The sequence below is a fragment of the Cupressus sempervirens genome, chromosome 10 (genome assembly GCF_028749045.1).
Source record: "Cupressus sempervirens isolate cs-2001-9-10 chromosome 10, ASM2874904v1, whole genome shotgun sequence".
NCBI classification, from domain to species: domain Eukaryota; kingdom Viridiplantae; phylum Streptophyta; class Pinopsida; order Cupressales; family Cupressaceae; genus Cupressus; species Cupressus sempervirens.
In genome coordinates this window covers 453500841-453526280 of record NC_143127.1, presented here as the reverse complement: position 1 = coordinate 453526280, position 25440 = coordinate 453500841, and the positions used below count along the sequence as shown (strand labels likewise).

General features: G+C 36.7%; 1 protein-coding gene across 5 annotated transcripts in view; it reads left to right on the top strand.

Moving 5' to 3' along the window:
* The window catches only part of LOC149534651 (P-loop containing nucleoside triphosphate hydrolases superfamily protein), a 119788-nt gene that overhangs the window by 46895 nt on the left and 47453 nt on the right, over positions 1-25440 (top strand). For all 5 annotated transcript variants that reach the window (XR_016356646.1, XR_016356645.1, XR_016356647.1 and 2 more), the window contains exons 9-11: positions 5830-5911; positions 6098-6310; positions 24866-24925. Coding sequence is in view for 2 of the 5 variants with exons in the window: in XM_089802941.1 (XP_089659067.1) it covers positions 5830-5911; positions 6098-6310; positions 24866-24925 (355 nt within the window). In the remaining 3 variants the exon portion in view is untranslated. The remainder of the gene's footprint in view (positions 1-5829; positions 5912-6097; positions 6311-24865; positions 24926-25440) is intronic.

Genomic DNA, 25440 nt, shown 5'->3' with positions numbered 1-25440 from the left:
AGCTTGATCCAACATCTTTTGAATGTTTTCATCATAGTTCCACAAAATTCCTTGATAATGGGACGAGAGAACCAAGGGCCTATGTTTGGGGATGATAGTGGAGGGGCTTTTTCTAAAATTAGCTATAAAAAGATGTTAGGAATAGGTATAAGAATCTTAGAATTAGTAATTAAACTTGTAAAATACTAAACATCAAAGTTGTATAAACATTGCAATGGTTGCAATAGACATTTGAATTTTGAAGTGAACATTAACAATGAAAATGAAAATTTTTAAATTCATATTTTATTCAAATTTTCACAATGATGATTATAATGAATTTTTTTCAAAATAACAAAAGGATTTGAAGTGATGCCCAGGGATAACTTTAAGAAACCCGCCTTTAGAAAAAAGTATAAAATTTTGGTGAATTGAACATTAGTTCAAGGGGAAAAAAATTAATTTCTATTGGTGAATTTTTATTTTTAAGTAGGAAATTTTTAAATTTTATTGGCGATTATTTTTCAATCATATGAAAATTCTATAAAATTCTGGCAAATCATTCATTATTGATGAAAATCATAGGAAAAAGTACACAAATAATGATTTTATTATTATTATTATTATATGGAGCCTAATCAATTATCAAACTTTAAGGTTAAATTTAGTCCACTTTTATCATTATAGTTTCCTTTCAAATTATTGAATGGTGGTTTGGGGGAAGCACCTCTATTATTTTTAACCATTGAATGATCCTAGAATAATGGCCTAAATCCTATTTCAAGTCAAACTTTTAAAAGCATATCAAGTTTTTAAGAAAGTTTCCAAAGTAAAGACGTGTGTCCCCAATCAAATCTATTTCGCAAAAAAGTGAGAAAGGATAAAAAATTTCATGAAAAGTCTTCAAAATAGAGACACATGTGAAATCTACATACTTAATCTATAGTGTAACTTAAATGTTTACCAAATATTGGCTAATATTACCATCAATTAATACAAGCATTGAAAATTATAGGCGAATATATTTAAATTGCTACGTACAAAAATTAGATTCCATTGGTGAAGTCATCACTAAAATATAAGTACTTCTGTATTATTATTGGCAATTAGCCTAAGCATGGGACCTAATTTTGGTAAAGTGTAGGCAATATGTACACCCCAAAAGTGCAAAAAAATTAACCATATCTAGGGTGCCCAATGAGTGAGATTAGCCAATTGGCGAATATTAGCCACTAAAGTTATCCTTGGTGATGCCTTTAATCATCAAAATGCTTTAACTCCTTCAAACTAATACCCATAGTTGAATAACTCGGTTTCAACAATATTTGGGTTGACCCAAAATCTTTGAAAATCTTGGAATTGTCAAAAACTTACGTAAGATTTGACAATAAATTATCATATTTATCAAAACATTTGAAAATATAAAATTTCTTAAAAATTCTTAAAAACACACACACCAAATTCGTAGAACATGTACTGATTTGAGATATCCACCATATTAATCAAAGTTTTGAATTAAATAGTAATTCATAGCAATAAAAACTTAGTAGATTAACATAGTGATAGAATCATATACAAAATAACAAGTACAACATCTGAATCAAAATAAGTTCAATACATATAGAAGCCAAACTCCATGAAACTACAACTTCTGAATACATATTAAATATCAGTATCAATAAAAACTAGAAGTATAAATTATAAATTGCGTCTACGACTAAAGCACAAAACTAATCACTGTTTTTGTGTAGGTGGTGCTTAAGTGCTTGAATAGGTGCCTCGGGCTCAATAGAAGCCTCTAATGGATAACCAAGCTCTTCCTCCTTACATGCTGCCACTTCTGCATCCTAGTCATCTACCTCCATCTCAAACACCGCTAGCTGCTTATCAGTCAATAAAGGGAAATGCAATTTGGTAAATATGGATCAATCTCATTCAAGTCAAGTGCATCATATGAAGCTTGCCTTGCAGCTTCTTTTCATGCAAGCAAAGGTTGTATCGCACATAAACCAAGTCATTTGAGCACTTCTGAGTCAACCTATTGTGCTTCTTTGTGTGTATGTTCGCAAAAGTACTTCAATTTGTCTTACAACCAGAAGCACTACAATGCTGCGATTATATTCAGATGACAAACTTTTGAAGATTAGATGTTGTGACACCATAATCTTCCTATTGCGAAGTTATTGGTTAAATACTTGCTTGATATTAACAGAGATTAAGAGGTCAATATATACAAATGAATGAAACGATACTTCCTTAGGAAACGATTGTAAAGAATAGAAACTTTCTATTCTAGCTGAAAGAAAACAAACAGTTCTACCACCTAACTAAATATTAGAAACATTTTAATATTTACAATAAACTACAAATAGATAACCATTAACTAATAATAGGCACTATCTATTATCGTAATTCTTTCCACCCTAGCTTTGCAAGGATAAGAAAAGACAATTACAATGTGGTGAAGAATCCAACAAACATAATGAGAAAATAAATGATATAATAAAATTAAACACATGTTCTTATTTACTTGGTTGCAAGTTGTGTCTCCTATGTTTGCAATCAAGAGAAGAAACAATGGCTCCTCTTCCCTTTTGTAGCTCTGTAACTCATCAAATATGAAGTCTCAAAGGTCCAAATCAACAACCAATCTTCGAATACATGTGTCCAAGCCAATTTGAACCTCTGTATCTTCTCTAAAAGTGCCAAATAAATAGAACTTGCAGTTCAAGTAGTAGGCAGCTACATGAATATGTTGGTGGAGTTGTTCGTTCCACCTACGGTCAATTATGTTTGATAAGGGTCTATATTTGGTTTCATTTGACCTATACAAGTATTGAATGACCTCTTTGGCGCTGCCATGGCCTTGTATAGATACCCCATGGGGTTTTTATCACCATTTATCGTTCATAGAGCCCTTACCAACAATTCTGACACTTAGGCATAAAAAATTATACAAAATCAGTGACTTGCAATGTTTGAAAATTAAATAATAAATCATCAATCAAGACTTGAAAACTTATGTTGATGATCTCCTCCATTAGCTTGCCAAATCTAACATCAAACACAATTTTTACAATCTTCTTTGCTTCATGCTTCTTGGCATAAGGACTAACCATTTTACACTCACAAACATATACCTTAAGTTGTTCAATGTGGCCAATATGCTTTGCAAGTTGAGGAAATTAGTAGTAAAGCGTGTGACCCTTTCTCGCGCAAGATTCTTACCATTGGTGTGCTCTCTCATAAAATTTAGGATCCATGTGTGATTGTAGATGTATTTTGTGATATTCCTTCCATCTTCAACCACCTTCTCGACCCAACTCAGCTTCTCCAGCTCCTCAAGGAGCAAGTCAAGACAATGGGCAACACAAAGGCTCCAAAATAATGTGGGATGCCTCCCCATGACAAGTCTATTGGCTTCCACATATGCAGATGCATTATTAGTCACAATCTGGATGACATTAGCCACTCCCACTTTCACCACCACCTCATCCAACATGTTGCACAAATTTTCTACATTTTTCTCTTGATTAGACGTATCAACTGTTTTTAGAAATAGTATCTACCCTTGAAGCAACCAGAAAGTTAATGAGTGTCCTATTCCTATAATCTATCCACCCATCAGATATAATAGTGCAACTTCTTTGTCCTAAACTTTTTAGTGCTCTTCTACAAGTTGATGAATGGTTTTTACCTCATCGTCTAACAACGGCCCACTCATCTCATAATGAGTTGGGGGCTTGAACCCCTTACCAAACACGAAAATTGAAGTGGCCAATTGATCCCAATATGGACTACATAAAACATTGAAGAGAATATCATTGTAGATCCAAAATCTTGCTCCTGCCACCCTTTTCTTCTCATGTATCCCTTTGTTCCATGTAGTACCTAGCAAGTCGAGTTGAGCACTAGGAGTATTATATAGAACTCAAAAGTCTGATAATGACCCACCCACAATTTCTAATCCTTTTATTTGTGGCCCAATGGAAGAAAAAGCCTCTATACTTGCTTGTGACTCTGTAGAACTAAAACCCCCCATAGAGGCTGCTATGGCCTCTAATGTCGTCTTTTTTGCTACCTTCTTTTGTGCATATGTTTCAAGGCTTGTCAAAGCCTCTCTTGTGGCCTCTTCCGGGTATTTATTATGCGGTGCAATATCATTGCATGAAATCTTTGCAAGATGATATTTCAATCGACTTACACTCGAAGTCATATGCTTAAGGCAATGGATTACATTGGACATCTCCTTGATTTGGTCATGGTATCCCATGTTTCCATAAAGGGTCCCTCTTTTTCCCACTAGCCATCTTGTAAAGAAATGGGTAGACTTTGAGAGACTATTAAAAAAAACATTAATTATAATTAGAAAGCATACGATAAATAGAATTTAATATTTTATAACTCTATTAAAATACTAAATTATGAATGTATTAAAATTTTAAATACCAGATTAGTAAATACATATACATATTAAAATGTATTATAAATCTATTAAAATATATTAATCACGAGTCTATTTAATATTTTATAAATCTGTCAAAAATTAAAATACCATAAATACTGTTATATTTATAATTATAAGATATGAAAATAGTAGTAAATAAATAACAGTATTTACTGTATTTTAACAAATATCAAATACATTTATATTAGTAAAAATATAAAAACTTACAAAATATTTACAAAATATATATTATACATATCTTTAATAGTTGAACTTTACAATGTTACATACCTGGGAAGTCAATTCTGCCGAGTGAGGACAAACAAGTCTCCCAAATCTGAAGACAACTTTTCTCCAGGTAAGACAATCGGACAAATTTCATACTCCAGCCTTCAAACGCAAACGACCCTGCAGACTTTTTAAAACCTGCTGTTGAATGCAAACAAACCTGCAGACTTTTTAAAGCCTGCCTAAGAATTCAAACAAAAGAATTATCGATTGCAAACAAAAGAGCTGTCTGACTTTTTAAAACAAAACCTAAAGCGATATAATTTGACCTTTTTTTTGCATATTTTTTGGATAAAATCATGGCGATTTTTTATTCATTTTGCTGCTGATATTTACTGCGATTAGATCGCACTCCTTGTTCCATGAAGTATTGTGAGTTATGCGATATTTCGCTTTTTCTTCAACTATGTTAATGCCAAGCAACATTGTTAGTGTGGCTCTACATACCATCGCATTGTCTTCTTTGGCTCTACATACCATCGTGTTGTTGGACTTTATTGTACGTAATTGATTTATTCATAATTTATTTACAAAGTGATTTAAAACCCATGTTAGAGAGTGGATATGCAATTTGAAGAGGAGTTACCATATAAAATGCACAGTTGATTTTCATTGTATTAAAATATGATAGAAAATCATGGTTGTCTATCTTGAATGTTAATATTAATGCAGCAAATTGGGGTGTATGTGACAATTTATTTTAGCAATATGATCTGGACAACTCTGTATGATTAGTGCATTTATGAATTTGGTGTAAACATGCCCAGAATATTGATAATTTGAACTTTTAGTAATAAGCTCAGGAAGCACACATTTATGAAAGAAAGCTTGCCTATTGGTTTTGCTGTAGGAATTGATCATAATTCAAACTTACAAGACATCAAATGACCTTATAACCAACAAAACAAAGAAAATTTCTGTACATTTTAAGGGTAAAAGATAATTTGAATAGAAGTAGGAACGTAAAATTCTTGTAGTAGACATGATGAATACCTGTATTTTGACAAGATCTATTCTAAAAATTCTTGCTACAGTTATTTTAAGTGCTCACTATTAACTTTGAGAACAAGAGTCTTATTAGGATTTCTCTTATCTTATACTGTTAAGTTATGCAGGTTTATCTCATATCACTTCCGTCGCAGCAGTTGTATGAACAGCATGTGGGCAGACAAATATCAACCAGAAACTTCTAGAGAGGTTTGGTTTCTCACTATGGTATTTCTTTTTATCTTCATTGACTTGTGAGTGTCGGTAGGTCTAAGAATGCTTAGAAGGTAAGATCTTTCCAAGGAATAAAATGACTAGTTCCTTTGAATAGCTAATGTAATGCAGTATTTCTTTTTAAAAATATACAAAAATCATACAATTTTTTTAATGATGCAGGTTTGTGGAAATTCTCAACAAGTTATGTTTCTAAATGATTGGCTACACTGCTGGCATGACCGTGTTTTTGGTTCGGATAAAGATCAGACTAAAGAAACTGACAGTAGCTCCCGAGATGAGGATTGGGGTTGTTTTCAGGATGAGGAAGAGCCTCTGAGCAAGGATGGGGAAGATGGACTGAAAAATATTTTCTTACTCAGTGGACCTATTGGTGTATGTATTTTTATATTGAGCTTTTATCATGATAAGGATGCTTAACTATTTGCATTATCAATTTTATTCTACTTGTGTGGTGATAAGACAGAATGAACAAGTCTAATTTTCAAACACATGATTTCTTTTTTGGTCTTGTAAACCTTTAGGAGCCTTCTAAAAAAGGCATTCAAATTGTGTTGCTTGAGTTAAAACTTAGACAATTGTCTACACGCTTTTCAACATTTCTAAGAAAATCTGGTTGATTAGGATAGCTATGGTGGTTATTTGGGTGAACAATCAGTGAAACCCGAGGACTCGTACCCCCCTCTAAACCTTGAAGTACCCGTCCATGAGACATCCTTGCATTGGGTACTTAGAGTATTTGAGTACCCCCACCTCTTCCATTCCACAACCACGTCACCGTTGTGAGGGGTACTTGAATTTCTATTTGAATTTTGATCTTTGAATGTTACTATTGGGTATGTACTATATTACTATTTTGAATGTGTAATGCTTCTAGTTTGTGTTGCAATTTTGTTATGTTCAAGTATTTCAACTTGGTATGTTATTTGAAACATCATTTCATAACTAGCATTTCAAGTTCTATATGTATAGTATACAACACCACTCTCTGCCCCATTATCACCATGCCGTCATTCCCTTGCCATCCCCACACACACACTTTTGGGAAAAACAAAAGTCAAATTAAAACACTCAAAGCATAAAAAAACTAAAGCCTTAGTCCTAAGTGGCTAATGTCTGGTTGGCTTATATGGGATGCCCCCACATAGAAAATGAACTTTTATTGAAAACTTTGAAACTTGCACACACAAATTTAAACTTAAAATTTGAAACTATTTAATCTGCCTGATAATTACTTTGTGCCCCTTCACCATACTCCCGGATAGATTTGATCTCAAGTCCACTTGAGATGAGCTGCTCCAATGAAGCGCCGTGCTTCTTAATCTGTTTTTCATCCATCCTGTTGAGTTTTCTAGATCTGCTGCAAATGTAATGGCATTGCCTGTTGAGGTATATGTTTTCCATATGCAACATCCTCTCATTTATATTGAGCATAGGTTATTGTATAGACATGTCTATTCAATAATCAAATAATTAATTTATATAAACTTAATTATTGTTATATATATATATATTTCTCACATAGAATTATATCTCATATATAATTACATGTATATCCATAGAGTTATCTGACAGAAGCTATCAAACATTAACACATCCAAATGGCCTTTGATGCTAGCTTATCTTTCCATTTGATCAAACACTGGTTATACTGTCTTTTCCTTGTCTTCTTTATTTTGGTATCTAAGATGCACTCAATCTAAGGTGATTTTGGTTTGGGTACGTCGTGCAAGTCTGTTGATACTTCTTTTTCCCGCAAGGACTCATTTGAGCTTGCTGCCCCTTTGTAAGTAGTAAGATCACATACGTTAAAAGCTGGAGAGAGAACAGAATCTGAAGGTAGTTCTATCTTGTATGCATTCTGTCCATACTTGGCCAATACTTGGCAAGGTCCTACCTTCTTTGGTAATAGTTTGGTGCGTTTGGACTGAGGTAATGTTTCCTTTCTCAAGTAAGTTCATACTAAATCACCAACCTTGAATTGTAACTCCTTTCTTTTCTGATCAGCAATTTGTTTGTATTTCTGATTTGCTTTCTCTAGTTTTTTCTTGACTTGGTCTTGTACTTCTTTGATAGCTTCAGCTAAACTCTCTCCATCAGCACTAATTGGGGCTGAATTTGGAAGATCTTCAAGTTCAAGAACTCCCTTGGGATGTATACCATATACAATCTGAAATGGAGACTTTCGTGTGCTCCTATTAACTGTGACATTGTAAGAAAACTCTGCTTGTGCTAGTATGCTGTCCCACTTGTCTCCATGTTGCTTTGTAAGACATCTCAGCAAGTTGCCAAGGGACCTATTGACAACCTCTGTTTGACCATCTGTTTGAGGATGGTATGCAGATGGAAAAGATAAACTTGTACCAAGTTTCCTCCATAAAGTTATCCAAAAGTGACCTATGAACTTGACATCTCTGTTAGAAACAATGCTCAAAAGGTAATCCATGTATCTTAACTATTTATTTGAAAAACAAATCTGCAATATGAGAGGCATCATTTGTAGATTTACATGGCAAGAAATGTGCCATTTTCCTGAACAGATCTACAACAACATAAACACTATCGTACCCCTTTTGAGTTCTTGGTAATCCCATGACAAAATCTATACTAATGCATTCCCATGGTTTTGAAGGAATGGGTAGGGGCTGATATAATCTTGCATTTGTACTCTTCTCTTTGCCCTTTTGACAAATAGTACATTCTTCCACAAAATTTCTTACATCTGCCTGTAGCTTGGGCCAAAAATAATGCCTTCTAACCGGCTCCAAAGTTTTATCCAGTCCAAGATGACCAGACATTGCCCCACTATGTTTTTCTTGTATAATATTGGCTCTCATTGAGCACTTAGGAATGCAAAGTTGTCCACCTTTGAATTGTAGTCCTTCTTGAATCAGAAAATCAGAATATTCATGATTGTACCTATCATTCCGGTTAGTACATGCTTGATAAATATCTTCAAAATCATTGTAATCAGCATACGTGTTCTTCAAGGTTGAGATATCTACACTTTCCAACTGAATTTCTGTGATTGTTAAAGTTCTTCTACTTGAGGCATCTGCAACCTTGTTAGCAACTCCTTTTTTAAGATTTATAGAAAAATTAAAAGCTTGTAATGTCTCCACCCATTTCATGTGGCTATGACTGAGTTTTTCTTGACTATTTATAAAGCTAAGGGCTTGGTTATCCGTGTATACAATGAATTCTTTTGGCAGCAAGTAGTGTTTCCACTTCTTGAGGGATTGGACAAGGGCATACATTTTCAAATCATATGAAGAATACCTTTGTTTAGCTTCTTTGAGTTTTTCGCTAAAGAAAGCTATAGGTCCACCCTCTTGGCCAAGTACACCTTCTATAGCTATGTGGTTGGCATCGCATTCTATTTGGAAGACTTTACTAAAATCAGGAAATGTGAGGACTAGTTGTTGGACTGCGTTTTTCTTAAGGAGTTCACAGACTTCATTTGCTTCCTTTGTCCATACAAATTTACATTTTTGTGCTTTTATAGTATTCAAGATAGGTGCACAAATCAAGCTGAAATTTCTAATAAACTTTCTGTAGAAGGTTGCTAAACCATGAGAACTTCTAACTGCTGCAATATTCTTAGGAGTTGGCCAAGAAAGGATTGCACTTACCTTATCCTGATCTATCTTGAGTGTTCCTTTGGATATCATAGAGCCAAGGTATGTCAGCTCTTCTTGCATAAAAGTACGCTTCTCCAAGTTAATCATCAACTTCTCTTCACATAGCCGCCATAACATGTCTAGATGTTGCAAATGCTTCTCCTTTGTGTTGCTGAAAACTAGAATGTCATCCAAGCATGCTATTACAAACTTGCCTGCAAAATCTTTGAGAATCTTATTCACGAGTCTCATAAATGTACTAGGAGCGTTAGGCAGTCTGAATGGCATCACCTCCCATTCATATAATGATATAATCCTTTATTTGTTTTAAATGCTGTCTTCCATTCGTCTCATGGCCTAATTCTTATTTGATGGTAACCACTTTTTAAATCTATCTTTGAAAAATATCTTGCACTCCCCAAGTAATCAAGTAAATCTTCTATCCTAGGCATTGGAAATCTATACCTTATGGTAATATTATTGAGAGCTCTTGAATCCGTACAAAGCCTCCAAGTTCCTTCTTTCTTAGGTGCTAGTACTGCAAGTACCTCACATAGGCTTAGACTCTTTCCAAATAGACCAGCTTCAAGCAATTCTTGAATTTGTTTTGCCGTTTCCTCAATTTGTTGTGGTGTTAGCTTGTATGCAGCTTTGTTGGGCAATGTTGAGCCTGGTATAAGATCTATACAATGACTGATTTCTCTCATGGGAGGTAGACTCTTGGCTTTCCATCAGCAACTATGCCTTCATACTTATCAAGTATTGATTTTACTTCTCTATTTATAGTTGGTTCCTTCTTTCATGTAGCTTCTACCTTCAAGCTGAAATCTTCATTTTCTGATTTATATCCTCCTTCACACTCTCTTGTAGCTTGTCTTTCAAAACAAGAACTAGTGTGTAGTGTTCCCGTTATAAAATAAATAATAAATTAAACTTTTGTAACGGGCCGATTGATTTAATGTGTCTCGGACCCATTTTTTATTTGTCTTTGAAGCTTGTGTTGCCATTGGCTATCTTTGTACACCCTCGAAAGGGTTTCTCCATAGGTATTTAAGCACGGCTTGTAGGAAGTTTGAGGGCATGCTTTGGAATAAGTTTCTTTGTACTGCGAATTCCTAGTGGAGTTTTGGATTGTTTGCCATTTTGGAAGTGAAAGATCTTCTCTATTTGGCTTATGCGGTTTCGGTGGGATTCAATCCTCACCCTATTTCGTTGTTGCATGTAATACTTCGTTTGGATTTGGCAAATCGGAGCATTATCTTCTAGCAATTATTATTTGCATTCAAATCTCTATTATTGTGTGGTTTTCATCAGGATCTATTGTGTTTTGTGTATGAACAAGGGTGAATTCCATTTTGGTCCCCGAGACCTCTCTGTGTGGCTTTTGGTCATTTCCGTACTATTTCTTACCCATTGCCGTACATTGCCTTGTCACTCACCCACACCAAGTAAGGCCTGCCATACAGACTCCTAGCCCCCACCATACATCCTCCTCACTCCCCATCGTACTCCTACCACGACCATCGTACGACATTCATAACCCATCCATATGGCCTCCATTCCTCCCTACCGTATGGCCATAACAGTCCACCATACTGCAGATCCCTTTTTGACCGTACGTCCTATACTGTACAGCCTTCTCCTTTCCGACACCATCTTCCACACATTGTATGGTCACTAGTCTACTGTACGACCTGTTTTCACCTCAGTTTGTATGGCCTTATTGCAGCATTTCGTATGGCTCTCCATTCCAGTTCGTACACCCCAAGTTTGTACAAACTTATCCACATCTGTACGGCTTTTGTAACTCGTTGAGTTAGAGATTAGTCGAAACATTTCAAAGGGCGCATCAATCCTGCCAGCCTATGGACAGTGAATGAGAGTTTATAGCCGGAAGAGGACACATTCCGTTGATCGAATGGTTGCCAAACAAGAACTGACTGCTGCCAAACTGGTGGCACTACTGAGGGAACTTGCCAGGAATTAGGTCCAGATCACTGATAAGCAGCGACTCATGGAAGAAACTCTCAAAAAGTTGGCGGAAAACAAAATATCGGGGGAACAAAATGGTTACAGCGTAGACTCGGTGTTAGGTAAATCAAACCCTCATCCAACATGCTCTCGACCTTCCATGCTGACTTTTCCATCATGGCACAACACGAAGGGAAACAACCAACCTTCGAAGAGATGCAAGAACAACTGAGGGAAGATTGGAAGAATGCAAACCTTGAAGAAGATATATCCTACAAAGATTATGCGGATCTGAGAATGAGATATTCAGGAGGCTGAAACAGAGGATATTTTAATGATGATCTTAGAAGAAAGTTGAGTAAGGTAAATCTGTCTCCATTTGATGGATCCAATTCCATATCTGCGCAAGCGTGGGTAATGAAAGTTGATACCTACTTCCAGCTAAATCCTATGCCAAAAGAAGAAGCAATCAAATTCGCCACATTGCACTTGGAAGGAGTTGCGCACGAATGGTGGCATCATGACACCATCACATTACGACATGATCAAATAAATACTTATGCATAATTCACAGAGAGATTGATAGAGTGATTTGATGGTAAGGATTTGGAACTCAACTTCAAAGATTTGGCACAACTGAGACAAATTGGATCGGTCAATTAGTTCATTGTGGAATTTCAAAGACTCTCTGTCTTGGTCACGGACATTTCCGAAAGAAGGCGGGTAGTGCTCTTCATGGACGGACTGACAGAACCTCTGAAAGGTTGTGTGAAGGGGTTCAATCCTGGCACTCTGTCGGAAGCAATCAATAAAGCACGGAGTATGGCATCGTCATCGGCATCATCCTCATCCTCTCAAAGTTACTCACATTCTAAACCTTTGACGTTTTCGATGCACAAACCTCTGCCCAAGAAGCCGTCGTTGGATGAGGCTACCAGATAGGAACTCTGAAGGAAGAAATTGTGCTTCAATTGCAAGGGACCTTGGGAGCTTGGCCACCAATGCCTCGGGAAGAGGAAGATCCATTACATTGAGGTCGTATTCGACGATGAGGACGAATAGGAAGAAATGCCGGTCGAAGATAACCAACCCCACAATGACACCAAAATGGTCAATTTAAACCGTACGGAGAGAATTGTCGCTTTGGTATAGCGCAGAGGAACCATTGCCTTGGTCGGCAGCCTGAGGTGCACAATTTTTCGTGTACGGGGTACCCTTCAAGGACAAAGGGTTACGGTGATATTGGATAGCAGAGCTACTCTAAATTTCATAAACTCATCCTTGGTAAAACGAAGAAGTCTCCCTACAGAGGCGCACGCAAGTTTTTGGGTCAAGGTCGTCGGAGTGGCCATGTACGCACTTTGTTCCTCAGTCGAGTATCACAATGGCGAATCACACGGTGATTAAGGATTTCTTCATAGTGGACCTTGCTGACATGGAAGTTATTCTCGGGATACAGTGGATGGAGACACTCGATGAATACACTTAGAGTTTCAAACGGATGGACTTCACTTTTGTTGTTGAGGGGAAGAAGGTTGTCCTTCGAGGAATAGCGAATGAAGGTTCGAAGAAAGTTTTTGCGCATCGGATAGAGGCAATTTTTCGGCATGATGACATTGCATGGGTTGCACATTGTTTTATCTCGACGAAACCTATAAAAGGGCAACAAACACCTCCATAGGATGATGAACTCCAAGATATTTTAAGTAGACATGAAAAAGTTTTCATGAATATTCCTCCTGGCGTACCACCTCATAGAGGGTTTGAACACACTATCGAGTTGGAATCAAGGGCAAAGCCGGTCATAACCACATCGTACCGCCATCCGAAGAAACTCAAAGATGAGATTGAAAGGACGATTTAGGAATTGCTAGAGAAAGGATGGATCCGTCCTAGTTCTAGCCCATTCGCGTCATCTGTGGTCTTCGTCAAAAAGAAAGACGAGACGATGCACATGTGTGTGGACTACCGCGCGTTGAACAAAAAAACAATAAAGAACAGATATGCCATTCCAAGAATAAATGAGTTGTTGGATGAATTGCATGGCGCTGTCTATTTTTCAAAAATAGATCTTCGTTCCGGATACCATCAGATCCGCATGAGGGAGGAAGATGTGGAGAAAACAGCTTTCCGTTGTCACTATGGACATTATGAGTTTTTGGTCATGCCATTTGGATTAACCAATGCACGTGCTACATTTCAATCATGCATGAGCCGCATCTTCAACAAGCAATTGCATAAGTATTTATTGGTATTCTTTGATGATCTTATTTATAGCAGGACATGGGAGGAGCACCTGAAGCATTTGAATGAAGTTCTAAGTATCATGGAGGAACAATCCTCGTTCGCCAAGCAGTCCAAATGTGAATTTGGTATTACAGAAATATTGTACTTGGGGCATGTTGTTAGTAAATACGGAGTTCAAGTGCATTAGGAGAAGATTCAGGCTATCCTTGACTGGCCTCCCCCAAAATCACTCACGGATTTGTGAGGATTCTTCGGACTGTGCAGTTACTACAGGAGGTTCGTTAAAGGATTCTCTCAGCTCGACGGACCTTTAATGGATCTAACAAAGAAGGGGTCATTCCAGTGGAACCAAAAGGCACAACTCACCTTTGATAAGTTGAAAGAGGCCATGGGCACTTGTCCCTTACTTGCACTACCTGATTTCACTGGACCGTTCATTTTGGAGTGCGACGCGTTCGGGGAAGGCATTGGAGCAGTACTGATGCAAGATAGACACCCCATCGCTTATGAGAGCAGGAAGCTTACGCCAACAGAATGCCTATATTCCATCTACGACAAAGAAATGTTGGCCATTGTACATGCTCTAAGTTCCTACAATATCTGGTAGGTGCCAAGTTTGTCGTCTGTACGGATCACAACAGTCTAAGATATTTTTTGGAGCAACAATACTTGAACGAATGGCAACAAAAATGGGTATGCAAAGTTCAAGCTTTTGATTCTGACATTGAGTATGTGAAAGGGAAGAACAATGTAGTTGTAGATGCCTTGTCTAGGAAACCCACCATCTGCTCATTAGACCAGATTTCAATTGACTAGAAGGCACATCTATTAGTGGAATATTCCAAGAATACATTTGCCTATGAAATAATGGATGGCCACACTCACGATGATTGGTACAGAGTGGTGGATGACATCATCTACTATAAAGACCGGATATACCTGGTGCCAGAGTCCAAATTGAAGTAGAAATTTTTGAAGGAAGTACACAACTCACCTTTGGTTGGACACCCAGGTTTCCTCAAAACTTACAAAAGTCTTCGGGAGAGGTTTTCATGGAAAGGACTTAAAGGGGACGTGTTGCAGTATGTAAGAGAGTGTACAATCTGCAAAAAGAACATACTCTTCCTGTCGGGTTGTTACAACCTTTGCCAATTCTCGACCATAAGTGGGAAAGTATATCAATGGACTTAATAATAGGTCTTCCTAAGGTGAACAGAAAGGATTATATCTTTGTGGTGGTTGATAGATTGACAAAGCATGCACATTTTTTCGCCATCCCCTTGGACCTTCAGGTTGCACAAGTTGCCGATTTGTTTTTTAGAGAAGTCTTTTGTTTGCATGGGTTACCTCAAAACATTGTCAGTGATCGGGATGGACGATTCGTCAATATCTTCTAGACAAAATTGTTTCGGATGGTAGGGACAAAATTATCGCCAAGTATGAGTTACCACTCGTAGACAGACAGACAAACCGAGATTGTGAACAAATGGCTCGAAGGCTACCTTCGGAACTACGTCTCAGCACAACAACGAGCGTGGGTAAAATGGATCCATCTGGGGGAATATTGCTACAATACCACGTATCACATGTCTATTGGGATGGCACCATTCAAAGCTCTGTATAGGTACCAACCCCTCTCCTTCATCAACACAGTTCTGGGTGACAGTCGTGCTCCAAGGGCAAGGGCTTGGCTTCAGGAAGGATAGGACATACTAAGGTGCTTGAAAGAAAACTTGCAACGGGCGCAAAATCAACAAAAGATGTACGTCGACAAACACCGGATAGAGAGGAGTTTCGAAGTGGGGGATTTGGTCTATCTTTGGCTCTAGCCATACCGACACTCTTCATTAAAGGGAACAAGGAAAAATTGAAGCCACAATTTTATTGTCCCTATCGCGTGGTCTGCCGCATTGGTGAAGTAGCGTACGAACTGGAACTTCCGGAGGGGAGCCACATTCATAATGTTTTCCATGTTTCTTGCCTGAAGAAAGCCATAGGGCAAAACATCACAGTTGCTACCGACCTTTTGCCACTCAATGAAGAAGGAAAGCTCATTTTGGAACCTGTTGAGATCCTCAAAGTACGTGAAAAGATCCTACGGAACCGCACTGTGAAGAAATACTTGGTACGTTGGTGACACCTACCGTTGGATGACGCAACATGGGAAGGTGAGCACATTCTCCAGCACCTTGCATTGCATTTGCTTGAGGACAAGCAAACTTTGGGACGGGAGGACTGTAATGTTCTTATTATAAAATAAATAATAAATTAAACTTTTGTAACGGGTCGATTGATTTAATGTGTCTTGGACCCATTTTTATTTTTGTCTTCGAAGTTTGTGTCGTCGTCGGCTATCTTTGTACACTCTCGGAAGGGTTTCTTGATGGGTATTTAAGCACGACTTGTAGGAAGTCTGTGGGCATGCTTTGGAATAAATTTCTCTGTATTGCGAATTCCTGTTGGAATTATGGATTGTTCACCATTTTGGAAGTGAAAGATCTTCCCTATTTGGCTTGTGCGGTTTCGGTGGGATTCAACCCTCACCCTATTCCGTTGTTGTTGCATGTAATACTTCGCTCGGATCTAGCAAATCGGAGCATTATCTTTTGGCAATTATTATTTGCATTCAAATCTCTATTATTGTGCGGTTTTCATCAAGATCTATTGTGTTTTGTGTATGAACAAGGGTGAATTCCGTTTTGGTCCCTGATACCTCTCAGTGTGGCTTCTGGTCATTTCCGTACTGCCTTTTACCCATTGCCGTACACTGCCCTGTCACTCACCCACACCAAGTAAGGCCTGCCGTACCGACTTCTAGCCCCACCGTACATCCTCCTCACTCTCCCCACCGTACTCCTACCACAGCCATCGTACGACATTCATAACCCATCTGTACGACCTCCATTTCTCCCTACCGTATGGCCATAACAGTCCACCATATTGCAGATCCCTTTTTGACCGTATGTCCTATACTGTACGGCCTTCTCCTTTTTGACACCATCTTCCACACATCGTATGGTCACTAGTCTACCGTACGACTTGGGTATTTTCCACCATATGACCTGGGTATTTTCCACTGTACGACCTGTTTTCACCTCAGTTTGTATGGCTCTCCATTCTAGTCCGTACACCTCAAGTCTGTGCAAACTTATCCACATCCGTACGGCTTCTATAACTCGTTCAATTAGAGATTAGTCAAAACATTTCATAGTGCAAAAAGTAGGCATTTGTTCCCTTAATCTCCTTCAAGAACTCTTTCTTATCCATCACCATAATCTTCGATTTTTTAGGTCTGATTTCTTCTTGACTCGGTACAATCAATGACAACAATTCAGTGGCTTTTCCATTCTTAGTGATTGTATAAGTGTTCTTGACACTGTCATGGTGTGCTTGGAGGTCATATTGCCATGGCCTGCCAAAAAGTAGATGGCAAGCATCCATGTCAACAACATCAAACAATAACTTATCTTTGTATGCTCCAATCTAATTCAATCCATGCCTATTCTTCTACTACTTTCTGCTCCCCCTTGTTGAGCCATGACACTTTTATGGGTAAGGGTGAGTAATTCTTGGTATTTTCAGCTTCTCAACCATCTCAAGAGACACAAAATTCTCCATAGAACCAGAATCAATTAGTACCTTACAAACTTTTCCTCTAGATTTACAATTTGTCCTGAAGATTGCTTTCCTTTGTGGTGGCTCTAATTTTGTAGGTATTTTCAGAAGAACACTTTTCATCATTAGAGCTTCCCCTTTCTCTGGATAACCACCAGAATCAGCCTTATGTTGTGAATCAACTTCTTGTGTTAAATGTGCTTTTCTTTCCCCTTGAGAACTAGAGCTTGCCCTTCTTGGACACTTGTGAGCCATGTGACCTTAGTTGCAATTATAACATCGTATTGACCCATTTGATCTCCTTGGTGATCTTCCTCTGAAACTTGGTCATCTTTGAAGAAGAGCTTCCCCTTTCTCTGGATAACCAACAGAATCAGCCTCAGGTTGTGAATCAACTTCTTGTGTTAAATGTGCTCTTCTTTCCCCTTGAGAACTAGAGCTTGCCCTTCTTGGACACTTGTGAGCCATGTGTTCTTGGTTGCAATTATAACATCTTATCGACCCATCTGATCTCCTTGGTGATTTTCCTTTGAAACTTGGTCTTCTACCTCTGAAGTTATCTCTAAAGGAATCAGATCTATTCCCTTCTTGACTTACTTCTGGTTGTGACTGAAAATTGGGACTCCTTCCCCTTAATGAACCTCTTCCTCTGTAGGGTTGCCTACCCGTACTCCTATTGCTGCTTTCTTGTCATCTTTTAATCTTCTCCTCCACCTTCAAGGCAAACTGATGACACTTTGCTACTGTATTGGGACTTAGTAGCTGTAGCTCTTCTTGGATGTTCATTCTCAATCCATTTAAATATCTTGCTACCTTGACACATTCTGGTTCTTGGATTTTTGATCTAAAGCCCAGTTTCTGAAATTCTTCTGTATATGTACTGATATCCATATCTCTTTGTCCCAAATTCCGCCTTCTCTGATGTAGTTGGACTTCATAATCCTCAGGAATATGAGTTTACCTAATCAGACTAACCATCTTCTTGCAAGAACCAACGTTTTTCTCGTTTTCTTTGGCTCTCTCTTCCTGAACAAAATTCCACCAGGTAAGGGCTGCACCCTTCATTTTGGACTTAGCCATCTTAACTAGCGCTTCTGAAGTCTTTTCACATTCAAAGAAATTTTCTAATCCTCCAATCCATTGTAAGACTGCTTCAGCATCCATCTTTCCTGTAAACATAGGCAACTCATGTTCATGCACTGTGTTCTCTTCATCCTCAGGAACTTCTTCCTCTTCATCTTCTTCTTTCGCTTCTTTCTTCTCAACCAAACTTTCCATTTGTTCTAGCTTATTTGCCAATTCTGCCAACTTCTCCTTCAATTCCCTATTCTCTCTTTGATAAGACTCATCTTGATCTTCAACTTTTTTAGCTAATTCCGCATTGGTCACCAGCTTACTTGACCCCACTGAAGACTTGATCAGGTACAAATAACATATATCTTCCAAACAATCTGTGGTTTAGGCTCTGATACCAAAAATGTTGCAGTGTTGCACTTTGGAATGCTTTTTGTTGATAAATTCAACACAAAAAGGGCCTCATCAAAGGCTCACACTCATCAATTTGGGCTCTATGCACTCATCTTTCCATAATATTATCTTTGCTACAGGAACATACTTTGATTATAGAATATTAAACACCCTTCTCAGGTTACCTTCACAGCAACAGGAATTAAGACAAACATTTATCATGCTGCCAGCAAAACAGAGATCATACTTTAAATCAGCAAAGCCAAATAGTGCACAATCTTTAAACTACTCAGGAATCAAAACTTAGTTATCAAGGCCAATGAAATGATAGGAAGTATAAACCCTTCTTTAATAACAATGAGCTAACTCCTTCAATATTCCAGTAAACACCAACAAATCTGTAGAAAAAACCCACAACCACAGTCACTCCTCAAACATACAAAATCAACTCATTGTTGTTCTGGCAGTTTTGATAGTACCCGATTAGTAACTTTCATTTTTGACATTATTTTCAAAATCCGTTTGGTGGAAGTCTAGATAATTAGGTTTATAATAACATATCCAAAAATCGCGAAAGTCCAATGGTGGGTTAGGGAGATATGACCCACGTAACAACACCCAATTTTCTGTCAAAATACACTCAGAAAATTCACAGTTGAACCAACAAGGGCATCAAATTTCTCACACACAACTGAATCATTCCATTCCAAATTGATATTAATGGAATCAAATATCATGAAATGCAGAAATTTGCTAAATGAAAAATGGGTAGACACATAGAGATGTCACCCAATTAATTCTGCATGTCTATTTGGTTTCTTAGCAACAAAAGTAATAATACAGCACTAGAAGAAAACATAAAACTGTTAATGATCTTCCAATGGCCGATAGAGACCATTGGAGGATCTTTAATAATTTTATGTTTTCTTCTAGTGCTGTATTATTACTTTTGTTGCATGAGAACCAAAAACCCCCCATGTAAAGACCACAGAGAGTCCTGACCTGCTAAAAATAAATCTAAGCTACAGAGACTTGGAACTGAATGACTCTCAAATGAACTTCAAAGTATAACAGAAAACATGCATGTAAAACCCTACATAAAAACAACAAAGAAATGCCGTATGAATACTAAAAACTCCAGAAGTTGCAGGAAAAACCAAGAAAACCTAAATCTATTCTCCTCTCCAACTGTTTACAAGATGAATCCCTTCTTCCTTTTTGAAGAATCACAATGCAGTAACTTCCAAGAAGCCATCAAATTCCTTCCTGCAGTTACATTCGAATACCAGTTGTTTCTCAAGATTTCTCATGTTATTTTGGCATCTTTTCCCTACCTAATAATTAATTAGGAACTTTTAGATTTTTCACCCACACATACTTTTAGGAAAAATAAAAGTCAAATTAAAACACAAAGCATTAAAAAAAAAAAGCCTAAGTCCTAAGTAGCTAATGTCTGGTTGGCTTATATTGGATGCCACCACATAGAAAATTGACTTTTATTGAAAACTCTGAAACTCACACATAAACAAATTTAAACTTAAAATTTGAAACTATTTAATCTGCCTGATAATTACTCTGTGCCCTTGCACCAGTTTCTCTTTTTTTTTTTTGTATATATAATCTGTGTGTGTATACTCGTGAACCCAAATGGATTTTTTTTTGCCTGAACCCACGAACCTGTACTTGAATCTGAAGTTGTCCCTAAACATGAGCCGACTACTTAGATTTTCAGCTTTTGTGAACCATATATGAGTGCTGTAGGAAAATGCAATGTAATTTTTATAATATATGCTATGTTATAGGGTATGCCCAGAATTTGGCCTACACCTATACTGGGTGCATTTGGGTATGGGTTTGCATGGCACACAAGTATGCAAAGGTTGTGAGTGCCAAAATGTAACAAATATAGTTTTTAACTTCTTTTTTGCATCCAAAAACCCTAAAACACCCCTAAAAGCATCATTTTGTCCAGCACAAAGATCATTTTGCTTGCTTCACTCTCTTTTTTCATTTTGGCATTATGAGGGCCAAATGATATATATTATATGGCATGTGACGTAATATTGAAACTCCAAACTATCAATTGGCAATTAATATTTATCACTACCATTTCAACATCTAACATTGGTCAATGATGATGTTCTGTACTATCATATGTATTTAGATTTTCAATTTTGTATATTTCTTCAATTGTTTAATAAACACACACATACATCTATGTATACATGAATACATAGATGTAGACATGTATGTGTATGCGCACACACGTGTGTCTAGGGTATTGAGGAAATAGGGTTACATGGAGACTCTAGAGACTAGTATTGGTACTAGGACTAATTTTCAAAAATAGGAGACTAGGAGTATTGGAGATGCCATTTAAAAAAATATAATACAATAATTTCTAGAAAATATCATCACATAGAACTTTGCAAATAATATCAGTGGTAAAGTTTAACGTTAACTTTAAGTACACAAATGTATGAGTTCAAGACACCAATGTAGGGCGTAATTATACAATGATGTAATTAAAGATAGTTAGTGGGGGTTGGGTAGTTTGGTAGCGAGGGGATGCATCAACTGGTCATCCTATCCAACTGACCTTTATTTAAGAACATTGGAACTTGAATGATGTACCTATTGTTTTTGGTAATGAATAAAACACACTGGTTTTCCTCGCCAACTTCGGTACGTATGATATTGGTATTATATGATTTGTTGGTTCTAGTACATGTGAATGCATACTTCATAATTCTAGTTAGCAACCATTCTACATTTTGGCGCCGTTGCCTAAATTCAGTCCTAGAGGTCATATATTGGACGGATTGGAGTAATGGGTAGGCCATTCCTACCACGAATACACGTAAAAAATAGTGACAGAGAAGAGGAGGAAATCCAAGGGAAGATCAAGTGACGAGATCTGGTGGTATCCTAGGAAGTCTTTGACGACTAGTACGTGCAAAGGGAAGCTCGAGAGATTTGGGGATTTGTTGGAGAGCCTATTGCAATTAAGGGTGGCAATAGCACACAAAAACAGTATTAAGGAGGAACCATTGAAGGAGGAAGTAAAAATGGCAAAGACAATAACTGTGTATTTACCATAGTAATGGGATGGACTCTGATGGTGGTAGAGATGGAGATTATGTGATGCAAATTGATGGATTATATTGTACATGGAGGTTCGGGTGTTAATGTCCTCCTTGAAGAAACTTGGAAGGCTTTTGGGAAACCAACCCTTTGGCCACCCACTTTGCAGTTAGTAGGAGCAGACCAACATGGGATCAAGCCCATTGGAACCTTAATGGGACAAAAAGTGGTGATTGGGAAAAAAATATAATACAATAATTTATAGAAAATATCATCACACAAAACTTTGAAAACAATAATAGTGGTAGAGTTTAGCATTAACTTTAAAGTTTTAATACATAAATGTCAATATCATTGTGTCAAAGAGTTCAAAAGCTCGCTACATATTTCATATTTACTGTTGATACACAAACAAAAACAAATAACCAATAATCTATCATCTACTTTTCTTTCTTTTTATCACCCATATTAAGGTCCTCAGCTAGGATGCGCTCTAGATACTTATCACTTTTTGACTTCGGTTCCTGTAATGGTTGCAGAACTTTGTTTGAACTACTTCATCCACCATGATTGCAAATCTCCATTAGGTGTAATGTGGTCCCATTTTTTTGAAGGACCCTCATGTACCTTGGATCAACACAAGGGAGAAGACAATGTGAGCCATGAATTTAGACAAAGTTATCTTCTTTCTTTGACCCTAATTGGGTCCTCTTTAGTGAATGAATAAAATTGTAAGTACTCCAACTTCTCTCACAAGATGAAGAGCAAGCTACTACTTGTGAGAGCAATTTGATTGTAGTTCAAGGGTTTCATCTCTACAATACTACCATTCACTCCTTATAATTGAGGCATCCTCATCTCGACCATAAACCTTTTTAATTGTAACCCAAAAGCCCTTCATTACCTCTCTTCCCTTATGTGGAGCCATCTTATTGGTATCTTGTATATTATGCCGTTTAGGATAAGGCTTAAGAAGTACAATAGAGGGGTGTGATAAGTTTGTTCCATCTTCCATGGAACTTCTCTTCTATCAAAGGTTATAAACAAGGATCTTTTGCATATGCTATTTACTTGACTCTCCCATGTGTTGAATTTATTTCTTCATAAGCATCTCCCAAATATGGCTTGTTTGAGTATGCAAATTTAATAATCTCATATATGTGCATGCAGAAGTCCACAACAAATCTAACATTGATTAAAAAATGATCCTCAAGGACCAAACCTTCCACCTCAAGATCTGATGTAGATTGTCTACATGCTGCCCATGCATCGCTAACTATTGTTGAACAGAAAGCTCCTTTAACTTCACAAAGACGATGAAGAAGAATAAAAGATGCAAACTGTGTATCAAAAGTTTCACTTCGACAAATTTTTGATAGACATGTATATGGTAATGATTATATATCAACATCTCTATTTTGCTGCCCTTTAACAACATTAGTCAAAACTTGGACTATCTAAGATGCATCTACCTTCTCAATGTTATCATATAGTTGGTTATGAATAAATTATTCATTTTTCTTTCTTTGAATAGTCTATTGCCTTAAAAAAAAAAAAACCTTTTTCTGCATGTCCCCACGACATTAAGTAGTATTCTATTCACCCATCTGTCACAATACTCCATCCCTTTGTGTATACCCTATTTTAATTGGTGCTATCTATGTTACACGGTTTAGTGAATTTGAGTCATGAAATTTGAAATATAGCAAATTTTTAAAATCCCATAAAATTTGTTTCGATTCACCAAAAATTTCATATAGTCAAATATAGTAGGGCCCTTTCAATACAAAACACATTTCTAAAAAGCGAGCTTCCTTGACAATTGTTTCTATTCATAAATGTTTGATGTCCTTTCTTGTGTTGGAGACATCATGACATGTATGGTTAGGTAGGGCTCTTCCGTTGGGATGAAACACAAGTATTTTGGGCTTTATGACACAACAAGTGTCGATATAATGCCAAATATTTAGTTATTCAAACAAGCATAAGAAATTTCTTAAGAAGTGTTTCGGCATTTTATTAGGGAATACTGGCTATAGCAAACTACTTTTATTTATTAGAGGAAATTAGTAGTGTGAGGTTTCATTTTATTTTTATTGTTTGTTCTTCCCTTTTTATTTTTTGTTTAAGTTTTATTAATAATATTTGACATATTTAGGTATAAATAACATACAATTAATTATTAATATAATAATTTGAATGTATTTAATATTTGAATAAATTACTATAAATATTTTTATACATAATTTTTCTTAGACATTAAATTAATAATATAAGCACTAAATTACTGGCCCTCTAATAAGCAATGACCTTAGGAGCCCTTATCTCCAAATATACAGATTCTCTGCTTGTGCTTGACAAGTTTAGGGATTATAATAATATATTAACTTTGAATCTAATAGGAAATTGGATCTGATCCTTGAACAAGTCATCTAGCACTTGGATTTCTCACAACACAGGTTACTATGAACTAAATTGAAAGTCATTAATGAAATCTGACTATATTATGAGAGTGAATATATTAATAAGATGGCTTACTTTCTAGAGTATAAATATATGTCAACTTGTAAGAATTGACTTTGGAAACAAGTGCACATGGGAATTCATCTTCCTTACAGTTCTAATTTTTTGGGGTTTTCATTAATAATGTGACTGATCTGTATTGGGCAGGCTTATTGCATTACTGTTTTTGTTACTTCCTCTTTGTTTGTGCATGTCTAGAATTTTCCATTGCATAATCATGTACACATTTGGTCATCTGGTCATCTGTCTGACATTAATATAATTTCTTTCATGCTTTCTTTCTTCTTTCTTCCGTGTAATATATTCCAGTTAATGTAGTGCTTAGTTAATCTCTGAGCTTAAATATACAAATTGAGCATGTGCATGATATTGACGCCTTGTTTTAATGCAATTTGGATTACAGTGTGGAAAATCTGCGGCCTTGTATGCCTGTGCAAAAGAACAAGGGTTTGATGTGATTGAGGTAAGCTTCCATGTTTGGATGTAAAGAATTATTCTCCTGATTAATTAGAGACGAGATATGACTTGGAGAGTTTCCTTTTTGATTATAAGAAAACTTCTTTTGAGTGCTTTATAGTTTGTAGATGTAAGGCTATTTTGTTTATTATAACATAAGTAAAAACTCTTTCGTGCGTCTCAACTCTTGTGTATGGAGACCAAATTTTCAATGTTGGAAGAAATGAATATTTATAATATTTTTCACAAGTGCGACAGGGGCAGTTGACATTAATGACAATGTTATAGCTCCTATTATTTTTTTTCCTAGCTAATCAATCTTGAACTGCTAAAGGCTTAGTGGTGCTACATGCCACAATTTCATCTTTTGCATTTGGATTCCAAAACATTTTATGGCCAGTTTTGTTTCCAGTTATCCTGTTCATAACAAACTCAGTAAATGATTTAAAATTAACTTCCGATTTAATGTGCTAAAACTAATAAGACATGTGCGAAAAAATTGCAACAAAGTTTTGATTATGT